Genomic DNA, 13,183 nt, shown 5'->3' with positions numbered 1-13,183 from the left:
GTTATGTGAACAAGTGAAATTACTCTTTGGCATAATGAATCATTGGTGTGTAATGATGGCATTATTTCACTGATGTTTCAAGTTATTAATTTTTTTGTTAAAAAAACCAAATCTGTTTAAAATATAGTTTAATTTTGTGTATGTAAAATACAGGGAAAGGTGAAAGATGCTATGGTCTGGTTAACTCTGCAAAAGGAAAAACTACAGAAGTTGCTAAAGGATTCAGAAAATGATACCTACTTTAAAAAGTATAATGTAAGTATGATTTTAAACAGCTGTTTGTAATTTACTTTTTAAGCGATGAGCAATAAGTATGTTTTTAGAAAACTCTTTCAGGGTTAAGTATTTTAAATATTAAATTCACTGAAGGTTTTAAGGCTGAATTGTAGGACTGTACTTCCGAAACTTTAAGGTGCCTGTGATTCACTGGGTAGTCCTGTTAAAATGCACATTCTGGTTCAGTAGTTCTGGGGCAGGGCCCGAGTTTTTGCATTTCTAACGAGGTCTCAGGTGATGTTGATTCTGCCGGTTTTTGGAGTACTTTGAGCAGTGTGGTTCTAGAGCAGGGGTTGGCCCATTTTGTAAATAAAATGTTGTTGGAACAGAGCCACACCCATTTAAGTATTGCCAGTCACTACTTTCACACTGTAACCCCAGAGTTGAGTAGTTGTGATAGAGACCATATGGCTCTATAAAGCCTGAGATATTTACTGTCTTGCCCCTTACAGTAAAGGTTTTCCAATCCCTGGTTTAAAGCAGAACATGCTTTTTATTTTATTTTTATTTTTATTTTTTGAGATGGAATTTTGCTCTCGTTGCCTAGGCTGGAGTGCAATGGCGCGATCTTGGCTCACCGCAACTGCCACCTCCCAGGTTCAAGCAATTCTCCTGCCTCAGCTTTCCGAGTAGCTGAGATTACAGGCGTGTACCACCATGCCCAGCTAATTTTGCATTTTTGGTAGAGACGGGGTTTCTCCATGTTGGTCAGGCTGGTCTCGAACTCCTGACCTCAGGTGATCCACCTGCCTCGGCCTCCCAAAGTGCTGGGATTACAGGCGTGAGCCACAGTGCCCGGCCCCAGAACATGCTTTTTAGAATGAATATTGAATGGAAGAAAAATCAGGAATAGGGATCCTAGAATTACAATACAGGGCTCAACTGAGAGTCCTTTGGGAAATAATGACAACTGTGATTATTACCACATATTGAACATTTTTTTTTTTTTTTGAGGCGGAATCTTGCTCTGTGGTCCAGGCTAGAGTACAGTGGTGTGACCTTGGCTCACTACAGCCTCTGCCTCCTGGGTTCAAGCAATTCTCATGCCTCAGTCTCCTGAGTAGCTGGGATTACAGGCATCTGCCACCAGACCCGGCTAATTTTTGTATTTTTAGTAGAGATGGGTTTTCACTATGTTGGCCAGGCTGGTCTTGAACTCCTGACGACTTCAAGTGATCCGCCCACCTCAGCCTCCTAAAGTGCTGGGATTTCAGGTGTGAGCCACCACACCTGACCATGTTGAACATTTTCTATGTAGCAGATACCTTGCTGATTTGCATTTCACATGTTAAAATATCTTGCTGAGCTTGGTATTATCCCAGTTTTACAGATGAAGATAATAAGTGGCTTATTTAAGGTTACATGGCTACTGAAAGTGTAGAGATGGGATTTGAATGGAAGTGTGTCTTTAAAGCCCTAGCTGTTTTTACATTGTGATGCTTCTCTGGGGTAAGTAGTTACTCCCTGTACTGTCTTGAAAGAGACTTAATAGGAAACAAAGCAAAGGTTCCTCAGTCCCATTTCTTAGAGCCCATTGTCTATGCAGCACTGTGCGTCTCCCCAGTGCTTTGTCCTAAACAAGCTGCAGATACTGTCAGGTACCTACACAGCACTTAGCACCTCTAGGCTTCCATCTCCCTGTCTGTTAAGTCAAAGAGTTGGATAAGTCCAGCTGTTTCAACTGTAACATTCAGTGGGTTGTGCAACTTGCTGGCCATACTTTCCTTTTTGCTTTGGAAGCATCAGAGAAGGAAGGGATCAAACATCTTTTTCTTCCTTTGGTCTGAACTGCATAGGCTTCTTGACCTTCTTCCCTTAGCTCTGGTCTAAGACTTTTTTCTCGACAAAGTGCTCATCATTTACTGAAAGTGCATTGTTCTCACATATGTCTTTGATTTAATAATGTATCACAGATTCGGGTTTCCTAAATAGAAGGCTTTATGAAGTCATTAATTATCAGAATTAAAGTAAATTAATTATCCTTTGACGTTCTCATAACATTTCATTTAAAATGCTGTCAATAATTCTGGATAATGTTTTAAATGACATTTAAAACATTAATGCTGATCCTTGGAGTACTTTGAGCAGCATGGTTCTAAAGCAGAGGTTGGCTCATTTTGTGAATAAAATGTTATTGGAACAGAGCCATACCTGTCAGTAGCTACTTTCACACTACAACCCCAGAGCTGAGTAGTTATCTGTGGCCAGTTGTGGTGGCTCACGTCTGTAATCTCAGCACTTTGGGAGGTGAGGCAGGTGGATCATTTGAGCCCAGGAGTTCAAAACCAGCCTGGACAACATGGTGAAACCTTGTATCTACAAAAAATACAAACAAAAAAAAAATTAGCTGGACGTGGTGGTGCACTCCTGTAGTGCCAGCTGCTCGGGAGACTGAGGTGGGAGGGTCACTTGAGCACAGGAGGCAGAGGTTGCAGTGAGCCAAGATCATGCCATTGAACTTCAGCCTGGGTGATAGAGCCAGATCCTGTCTCCAAAAATAGAAAAAAAAATCTGTGTAATCAGTAACTCTTTTTTTTTTTTTTCCCTGAGACAGGATCTCTCTCTGTCTCCCAGGCTGTAGTGCAGTGGTCCGATCACAGATCACTGCAACCTCTGCCTCCTGGGCTCAAGCCATTCTCCCACTTCAGCCTCTTGAGTAGCTGAGACTACAGGTGTGTGTCACCATGCCTAGCCAATTTTTTGTATTTTTGGTCGATATGGGGTTTTGCCATGTTGCTCTGGCCAGTTTTGAACTCCTGGGCTCAAGTGATGCACCTGCCTCAGCCTCCCAAATTGCTAGGGTTACAGTCGTGAGCTGCACTGCCTGGCCAATTGATAACTCTTTTTTTTTTTTTTTTTTTTTTTTTGAGACGGAGTCTCTGTCACCAGGCTGGAGTGCAGTGGCGTGATCTCGGCTCACTGCAACCTCCGCCTCCCTGGTTCAAGCGATTCTCCTGCCTCAGCGCCCCAAGTAGCTGGGACCACAGGCGGGCGCCACCACGCCCAGCTAATTTTCATATTTTTAGTAGAGATGGGGTTTCACCATGTTGGCCAGGATGGTCTCAATTTCTTGACCTGGTGATCCACCCACCTCGGCCTTCCAAAGTGCTGGGATTACAGGCATGAGCCACCGCGCCCAGCCTGATAACTCTTAAACACCCATATTTCACACAAATGTGAACCAAGAAAAAGCTTTACTTATTAAATATTTGAAGGCAAAGTGTTTCTCAGAATTTATATAAAATGAATTGGGAAGAATAAGCTGAAGCTCAGTTATTCATGAACACTTTGAAAATCGCTTATATATGACTACTGCTGTCATATAATTTTCACATTCATTCATTCTTATTTTGTCGTGAGTGCATACTTGTGGAGAACAAACAAACTCATGTTTTCCATGTGGCATCATGATCTGTCCTGTAGCCCAGTGACCTTGCTGCTCCATTCCAGTATAAATCCAACAATACACAAAGCGCAGAGTGAGACCTATGACATTATGCTGGTGCCCAGTTATCACAGTGCACTGAAGAAGGAAACCAGAGCAGAGAGAGGATACTGGATTCAGGGGATTTTACCTTTAAGTAAAAACTTAAATATATCCTATACCTGTAGACCTCAAAATAACAGATTATATGATATAAATGGAATTAAACATTTTCAGTCTTTAAAATACTCTTCTAATTGTAGAGCCTGCTGTCCTTTATGGAGTCATTCAGTGAAGAAAAAAAGTCCTTTTTGGATGTCCTGTCAATAAAATGGGATCCGGATGAGCTGGACAAGGATCATTTACAGTTGAGAGAAGCCTGGGATGGCCTCAATCACCAGGTGACTGTTTATGTTGATTAGAAGAATATTTTCTGGCCAAAAACAGTGGCTCACACCTGTAATCCCAGCACTTTGGGAGACCAAGCGGGGTGGATCACTTGAGGTCAGGAGTTTGATAGCAGCCTGGCCAACATGGCGAAACCATGTCTCTACTAAAAATACAGAAATCAGCAGTGCGTGTTGGTGGACACCTGTAATCCCAGCTACTCGAGAGGCTGAGGCAGGAGAATCACTTGAACCCCAGAGGCAGAGGTTGCAGTGAGCCAGGATCGCACCACTGCACTCCAGCCTGGGCGACAGAATGAGACTCCATCTCAAATAAAAGAGAACATTTTCAAAGGGCAGCTTTGTTTTTTCGGATGAGTATTTTGTTTTAAACTTCCATGAGAAATCCTGTAAAAGACAGCATAGATGCTTCATGAGAAAATGGGATAGTGTTTTTATATTTTCTCCATGGCATCATTTGGGTAGTGGTCATCCTTTAAGTAGGGATTTTTTGCATTCTGCTTAGAGAAAACACAAGCTTATCCAAGCTTGATATATTTGCTATCAATTCTTGGTTTGCTACAGTAGATTATCTATATTTTGATTGACCTGTGGCTTCTTCTCTACTATCATGTATCAATATCAGTAGATGCTTGAAAGAAGTAGGAACAAACCCACAGAGAGTGTGTAAGGATGAATTTGTGCATGTGTGTCTGAATATATCTGTATAATTTCAATCCTTTTCAATTTATTGAGACATGGTTTATGGCCCAGCATATGGTACATAACTTTGTGCACTTGAAAAGAACACATATTCTGCAGTCATTGGGTGTAATATTCTATAAATGTTGACTTTTTTAAAAATTCAATTTAATTTTTAATTTTTATGGGTACATAGTAGGTGTATATATTTATGGGGTACATGAGATATTTTGGTACAGGCATACAATGTGAAATAAGCACATCTTGGAGAATGGGATATCCATTCCCTCAAGCATTTATCCTTTGAGGTACAAACAATCCAGTTACACTCTTCAAGTTATTTTAAAATGTACAATTAAGTTATTATTGACCGTAGTCACCCTGTTGTGCTATTAAATAGTAGGTCTTATTTGTTCTTTCTATTTTTTTGTACCCTTTAGCCATCTCCATTTCCCCTTACTGCTCTTCCCAGCCTCTGGTAATCATCCTTCTACTCTATATCTCCATGAGTTAAACTGGTTTGATTTTTAGATTCCACAAATAAGTAAGAACATGTGATATTTGTCTTTCTGTGCGTAGCTTATTTCACTTAACACGATGACTTCCACTTCCATCCACGTTGTTGCAAATGACAGAATCTCATTCTTTTTTTTTTTTTTTTTTTTTTTTTTGAGGTGGAGTCTTGCTCCATTGCCCAGGCTAGAGTGCAGTGGTGTGATCTCGGCTCATTGGAAACTCTGCCTCCCAAGTTCAAGAGATTCTCCTGCCTCAGCCCCTGAGTAGCTGGGATTACAGGTGCACACCACCATGCCCGGCTAATATTTTTTTTTTTTTTTTGAGATGGGGTCTTGCTCTGTCACCATGCTGGAGTGCAGGGGAGCGATCTCAGCTCACTGCAACCCCTCCATCTCCTGGATTCAAGTGATTCTCTGCCTCAGCCTCCCGAGTAGCTGAGACTACAGGTGCATCCCACCACGCCCAGCTAAATTTTTGTATTTTTAGTAGAGACGGGGTTTCACTGTTTTAGCCATGATGATCTCAATCTCCTGACCTCGTGATCCACCCGCCTCAGCCTCCCAAAGTGCTGGGATTACAGGTGTGAGCCACTGTGCCCGGCCCTTATTTTTTTTTTATGGCTGAATAGTACTCCATTGTGTATATGTACCATGTTTTCTTTATCCATTCATCTGTTGATGGGCATTTATGTTGCTTCCAAATTACAAATATTAATTAATACAAGGTGGTTGATCATTTTGTTCAGATTATCTGTGTCTTGACTGATGTTTTGTCTAATTCTATTATATATTGCTGAGAGAGGAGTATTAAAATCTGTGGGAATCTGTCTTCAATGCTGTATTCAATGTATTTTAAAACATTGTCGTTGTGTGTACATGCTTATGATTACTTTGTCTTCCTAAGGACTTCTACCATTATGAAGTATTCCTGCTTATCTTTAATAATGCTGTTTCTCTTGACATCTAGTAATATTATACTTAATCTTATACCAGTATGGTCATTCCAGTCTTCTATGCTGACTGTATAGTACATCTTTTTCCTTCATTTACTTTTAATCTATTTGGAGTCTTTATATTCAAAGTGTATCTCTTATAAATGACACGTAGTTGTATCTTGCTTTCTTACCTACTCTGCCAATCCCTGTGTCTTTTTTTGAGATCGAGTCTCACTGTGTTGTCCGGGCTAGAGTGAACCAGCACAATCATGGCTTACTGCAGCCTCAGCCTCCTAGGCTCAAGCCATCCTCCTGCCTCAGCCTCCCAGGTAGCTGGGACTACTGGTGTGTGCCATCACTCCTCGCAAAGTTTTAAATTTTTTTGTGGAGATGGAGTTTTGCCATGTTGCCCATACTGGTCATGAACTCCTGGCCTCAAGCAATGCTCTTGAATTAGAACTTTTGGCCTCCCAAAGTGTTGGAATTACAGGCATGAACCACCATGCCTAGGCTATCCCCTCTCTTTTAATTGTAGTGCTTAGTCCACTTAATATAATTGTTGAAATAGTTCAATTTAGGTGTATCATTTAACTCTTTGTTTTGTTTATTCTCTCTGCTTTTTCTATCTCTGTTTCTTCCTTCCTTCCTTCCTTTCTTTCTTTTTTTTTTTTTTTGAGATAGAGTCTCCCTGTCTCCTGGGCTGGAGTGCAGGGGCATAATCGTGGCTCACTGCAACCTCTGCCTCTGGGTTCAAGCGATTCTCCCGCCTCAGCCTCCCAAGTAGCTGGGATTATAGGCACCCACCACCATGCCTGGCTAATTTTTGTATTTTTAGTAGAGATGGAGTTTCACCATGTTGGCCAGGCTGGTCTCGAACTCCTGACCTCAAGTGATCTGCCTGCCTTGGCCTCCCGAAGTGCTGGTATTACAGACGTGAGCCACTGTGCCTGGCCCTTGTTTCTTCCTTTCTTGCCTGGTTTTGGATCATGCGTTTTTTAAGAATTCCATTTTAATTTGTCTATTGACTTGGCTCTACTTCTTCCTATCATGTTTTTAGTGGTTGCTCTAGGGATTATAATATACATTATAAAATTTTTACAGTCCACTTAGAGTTCTCTTTTTTTTTTTTTTTGAGACAGGGTCTTGCTTTGTCGCCCAGGCTGGAGTGTAGTGGCTTAATCACAGCTAATTGCAACCTCTGTTTCCCGGGCTCAGTCAATTCTCCCACCTCAGCTTTCTGAGTAGCTGGGACTACAGGCATGTATCACCATGCACGCTCAATTTCTTTTGTATTTTTTTGCAGAGAAGGGGTTTCACTATGTTGCCTAGGCTGGTCTTGAACTCCTGGGCTCAAGGGATCCACTCGCTTAGGCCTACTGAAGTGCTGGGATTACAGGTGTGAGCCACCACACCCAGCCTTAGAGTTGTACAATATCTAAGTTATTGTACAACTTTTTGTAACATGTAGAAATCCTGCAATCAAATTGATTCATCTTCCATTATTTATGCTATAGTTGTTTTATATATAAATATACATGACACATGTAGCATATGTCTTAAAATCCTCAGGGCCATGTTATAATTTTTTTTTTTTGCTCTAATCAACCATATATTTTAAGGAAATTAAATGAAAAAATTAATCTTTTATATTTATCTAGGTATTTCCCATGTTCTTAATTTCTTTCTAGAGATTTGAGTTTCCATTGAGCTCAGTTCCCTTCAGCCTGAAAACTTCCTTTCACTTACTTTACGATACAGGGATGTGAGTGACAAATTCCCCTAGTTTTCGTTGATCTCTAAATATGTCTTTCTTTTGCCTTCATTTTAAAAAAAGACTTTATTGAGGTATAATTTATGTAACATCTCATTTTTAAATGGATAATGAAATGATTTTTAATACATTTATAGAGTTATGACAGGAACTGTGTGGTCCAGAAAGTCAAAGATACTTACTCTGGCTCTTCACAGGAAAAGTTTGCTGACCCTTTGCTTGGCTGTCAGGAGTGGCAGCCTGTTTTCAGAATACATTTTCCACACCATTTACTAAGTGTATTAAATAGCAGTCCAGTGGCTTAAAAGAGCCACTCTTTTAGACAACCTAATTTTGAAGAACTTGCAGCTCCTAGAATCTTCCCATCAGTGTGGTGCTTATTGCATTGTCAGTTTCTATTCTGATCACCGCTTTGAAACGGACTCTTGTGAAAAGGATAAGACCTGTCCGTGACAGGTCCTCAGCAAAGTGGAAGGCAATGAAGAAGATATTGTCTGTATAGTTCAGTCTGTTCCAGGCCACAGAGACCTGGCCTGATTTTGTTAAATATGGAAAAATTGCCTAAGTAATGAGAAAAACCATAAAAAGAACTATTTTGCAAGATTAGGTGCTGTAAATTGGTAATAGCTTGAAAATCCATTCCTCAGTCAGGTAAACTGCAGCTCAGTTTCTTGGTGTGGCAAAATGAGACATTGCTAATTTTAAAGTCATTGAGGTCATAAAAGTTGAAACCATGTATGCAGTTTCTGGTTCAGTAGTTTGAGAGCAGAGATTCCTCAGAGTATCATAGTAAATGGTTTCATACTGAGCCTACTATAGAAAATAGCAACATTATGTTATTTTGACCTGTTAAGATCTTACATAAATTTTTCAGCCAAATTGAAAAGTAATTACTGCAGAAAGGAAGTGTTAAGTGAGAAAGGAGAGGAAGGAAAGGTAAACATTGCCTTCTGTTCTTCCTCTTCTGCCTGCTGTATAAATATTGAGTGTAGCCCTCAGTCGGAAAAAACAGGTTTGGTTTAATTCAAAATATATGCAGCTGTCTTTTGGTTGTGCAAAGAATAATAGTTGAACTAGAGGTATTGCTCTTAGCCTCTCTTTAACTCAATTATTTATCAAATTTCTGTTTTATTTTTTGGCAAATGTACAAGTGATTATACACACTAAAAGTACATGCTAACTTGTTTATTTGAAAATTCACAAAAATGGCTGGGTGCGGTGGCTCATGACTGTAATCCCAGCACTTTGGGAGGCTGAGGCGGGCAGATCACTTGACGTCAGGAGTTCAAGACCAGCCCTGGCCAACATGGCAAATCCCTGTCTCTACTAAAAATACAAAAATTAGCCAAGCATGGTGGCACATACCTGTAATCCCAGCTACTCAGGAGGCTGAGGCAGGAGAATCGCTTGCACCTGGGAGGTGGAGGTTTCAGTGAGCCGAGATGTGTATCTAGCCTGGGAGACAGAGTGAGACTCCATCTCAAAACAAAAAGAAAAAAAATTTACAATAATGAAATAACCTTTTTTCATTTTTCTTTCATCTGGAGACATAATGGCAAATAGTTAATGATTTAAGATTGTAGAATTGTCCAGGTGCAGTGGCTTACACCTGTAATCCCAGCAGTTTGGGAAGCCGAGGCGGGCGGATCGTCTGAGGTCAGGAGTTCGAGACCAGCCTGGTCAACATGGTGAAACCTCGTCTCTACTAAAAACACAAAAATTAGCCAGGTGTGGTGGTGTGTGCCTGTAATCCCAGCTACTTGAGAGGCTGAGGCAGGAGAATTGCTTGAACTTGGGAGGTGGAGGTTGCAGTGAGCCAAGATTCTACCACTACACTCCAGCCTGGGTAACAGACCGAGATTCCATCTCAAAAAAAAAAAAAAAAAAAGGTTGTAGAATTATCTTTGCCATATGCCTTTTGAGAAAATTAAACTTGCAAGACAAAAAAAAGCAAAACAAAATGGAAAAACTGTAATATCTAATGCTTTCATTTTATGTACAGTTCCATTTGATTGCCTTAAAGGAACCTAGCTTTGTCCTCATTTTGTATACCTGGGTACTTGGTTAAATATCTTGTAGGTATTTGCTTTTGCATATGATGGATACCCCATAAATGTTTTTGAATGAATTAATGTTGAAGTGATCTCTCTAATATACAAATTTTTGCCTGTTTAAAAAACAATAGAACTCAACTGGGCTTATGCCTGCAATCCCAGCAGTTTGGGAGGCCAAGGCAGGAGGATTGCTTGAGGCCAGGAGTTCAAGACCAGCCTGGGCAACATAGTGAGACCTTGTCTCTACAATAAAATAATAATAAAAAAGACCTCAAACAATAAAAACAGTGCATTTAGTAGAATTCGGCTAGGTAACAGAAAGATAAAATACAGACTTAAGACCAGTACTTTTCATTAGAGAAAGTTGAGTGAAACAAATTTTAATTTGTGATTGATCTTCATAGGAGTATCAAATAAATAAAAAGAGGCTTATTTGGCTCACGTTTCTGCTTCTGTACAAGAAGCGTGGCACCAGCATCTGCTTCTGGTGAGGGCCTTAGGCTACTTCCATTCATAGTGGAAGGCAAAGGGGAGCTTTTGTATAGAAATCACATGGCAAAAGATGAAGTGAGAGCGAGAGAGACAGAGAGAGGAGGTGCCAGACTCTTTTCAGCAACCAGCACTTGTGGAAACTCAGCTCCTGTTAGGCCCAGCCCCAATATTGGGTATCAAACTTAAACATGGGATTCAGAGGAGATAAACATTCAAACTGTATAGCAGTAAGTTTGTGTAAAAAGTCACATTCTTTTTTTTTTTTGAGATGGAGTCTCACTCTGTTGCCCAGGCTGGAGTGCACTGGTGTGATCTCGGCTCACTGCAGCCTCCACCTCCTGGGTTCAAGCGATTCTTCTATTTCAGCCTCCAGGTAGCTGGGACTACAGACATGATCCACCATGCCAGCATATATATATATGTATGTGTGTATCTTGAGACAGGGTCTCACTCTCACCCAGGCTGGAGTGCAGTGGTGCGATCTTGGCTCACTGCAACTTCCGCCTGCCTGGCTCTGTGACATCACTTAACACACTTTCCTGTAACCATGTTCTTGGCTGCTTCTCTGGATAGGTGGTTCAGGCAAGAGCTGTGGCTTTTATTTATCTGGTTTACACTCTGACATAGGGGGTTTTATTAAATTGCTCTTCCATTCATACACGACGCATGGAGCTGGGCAGGGCCTTGCTCTTGTTTTTATTCATTTGCTGAATTGTGTGTTGATTTCCTTTTATACTCATACCTTCTTTCCATTCTCCTTTCTCCTTCAGCCACAATTTTGGTATCTTTAATGTGTTTCTTTTCGTTTTATGTTTTTGCATAATATAGATTGAATTTATGTGTATTGTTTTGTTTTATTTTTGAGACAGGGTCTTACTCTGTCATCCAGGCTGGAGTGCAGTGGCATGATCATGGCTCACTGTAGCCTTGTCCTCCTGGGCTCAAGTGATCCTCCCACCTCAGTCTCCTGAGTAGCTGAGACTGTAGGTGCGCACCACCACTCCTGGCTAATTTTTGTATTTTTAGTAGAGATGGGGTTTTTCCCATGTTGCCCAAGCGGGTCTTGAACTTCTGTGCTCAACTGATCCGCCTGCCTTGGCCTCTTGAGGTGCTGGGTTTATAGGTGTGAGCTATTGCACCCAACCTCTACCTGTATTTTCAAGTTGTGTACCCTTGAGGTTATATGTTGTTTCTTTTTATTTTTGAACACAGTGTATTTTAAGGTGCTTCCATGTTGGCATTTGAGCATCTAATTTTTCCCTAACTCTGCTGCATAGCATTAAATGATGGATAACCATCACATGGTTCTTCTCCACGCCAGAAGTTTTCTGTATCTTTATCTCCAGCTCTTAGCACAATAGGTTGTTCATAAATGTTTGGCCAATGAGTAAATGAATGAACGTATGAGTGAGTTTTGACAATGCTTGCCGGGGGAACATCCAGGTAGCAGGGGCAGTGAGAACGAAGACAGAGTACAGCAAGTATTTGGAGAAGCAAGCAGTCAGAGTGTGTGTTTCTCACATGCTTGTGCATGCAGGGAGTGGTGGGAGGCTGAGGAAGGAGGAGATATACTTGGATTTGGGGATGGGTGGTGCTTTCGTGAAGGACAGATATTCGGGAGATATGGTAGAGATATGTCATGTGGATATACAGTTAGGGCTAGAGAGGGAAGAAGTTATAAATCTGTATGGAGGATGTAGTTGTAGTGTCAGAGCACACAAGGACATACGGCATTTCAAGTGATGGTCATTCAGTAGGATAGTGTATCCTTGCTTAGAGGTGTGCCTTTAATTTTTTGAATTTTCCCCATATCTTATTGTGGATTTATCAAAACGTTTGTTTTTTCTTATGCCTTCTTTTCCTACAGCTTTTGAACAAATTATATTCCTGGTGAGCAAGTAGCTAAGTGATATTTAAAACTAAGAAATTTACCCATTGATGAAGATTTCCATGATAATGGATCCCATTTATCGGACTTGGCTTCCAGAGAAACTTTAAAGAATCAAACATACTGTATGTGAAGAAATAAACTAGAAAAATTCTACTGAAGAATATCTTCTTTTTTTTTCAGATTAACGCATGGAAAATAAAGCTGAATTATGCCTTGCCCCCACCCCTCCATCAAACTGAAGCTTGGCTCCGGGAGGTAGAAGAGCTTATGGATGAAGATTTGTCCGCCTCCCAGGATCACTCTCAAGCCATGACTCTGATACAAGAGAAAATGACTTTATTCAAGGTTGGAAAAGAAAAAAAAGAGATGTAGAAAAATACATATTTTGTTAGGGATTGTTCTTGAGGAAGACTTTGTCCTAAAAAGAAGAGAAGGATAATAGTGGATATTTGAGGATGGTTTAGAATGATTCCTCTGGGGATTTTTGGGACCTAGAACGTAACTTTACATTCATGACCATTGTGCTAGTTTAAGGTTGAAACAATTAGGATAGAATCTAAATAAGGATAGAGTTCTAAAGCAACTATAAATAAAGTCTGACCAAAAGAAAAGATCAAGGGGTGGGAGGGTGGAGAAGGGGGAGCCTGATTCAAAATTTGAGAGACTGGGTTCTCACTAAAATGACATGAAAAAAATTATGTGAGATTTATGGTATTTGAACCTACGAAGGAGTGGAA

General features: G+C 40.6%; 1 protein-coding gene across 4 annotated transcripts in view; it reads left to right on the top strand.

Moving 5' to 3' along the window:
- The window catches only part of SYNE2 (spectrin repeat containing nuclear envelope protein 2), a 379,741-nt gene that overhangs the window by 113,834 nt on the left and 252,724 nt on the right, over positions 1-13,183 (top strand). For all 4 annotated transcript variants that reach the window (XM_055289134.2, XM_055289133.2, XM_055289132.2 and 1 more), the window contains exons 10-12: positions 154-255; positions 3,964-4,101; positions 12,627-12,791. In XM_055289134.2, coding sequence (XP_055145109.1) covers positions 154-255; positions 3,964-4,101; positions 12,627-12,791 — 405 coding nt within the window. The remainder of the gene's footprint in view (positions 1-153; positions 256-3,963; positions 4,102-12,626; positions 12,792-13,183) is intronic.

This window comes from Symphalangus syndactylus, chromosome 8 (genome assembly GCF_028878055.3).
Source record: "Symphalangus syndactylus isolate Jambi chromosome 8, NHGRI_mSymSyn1-v2.1_pri, whole genome shotgun sequence".
Taxonomy (NCBI): Eukaryota; Metazoa; Chordata; class Mammalia; order Primates; family Hylobatidae; genus Symphalangus; species Symphalangus syndactylus.
The sequence above is the reverse complement of the archived record's forward strand: the minus strand, read 5'-3'. Positions and strand labels throughout refer to the sequence as shown.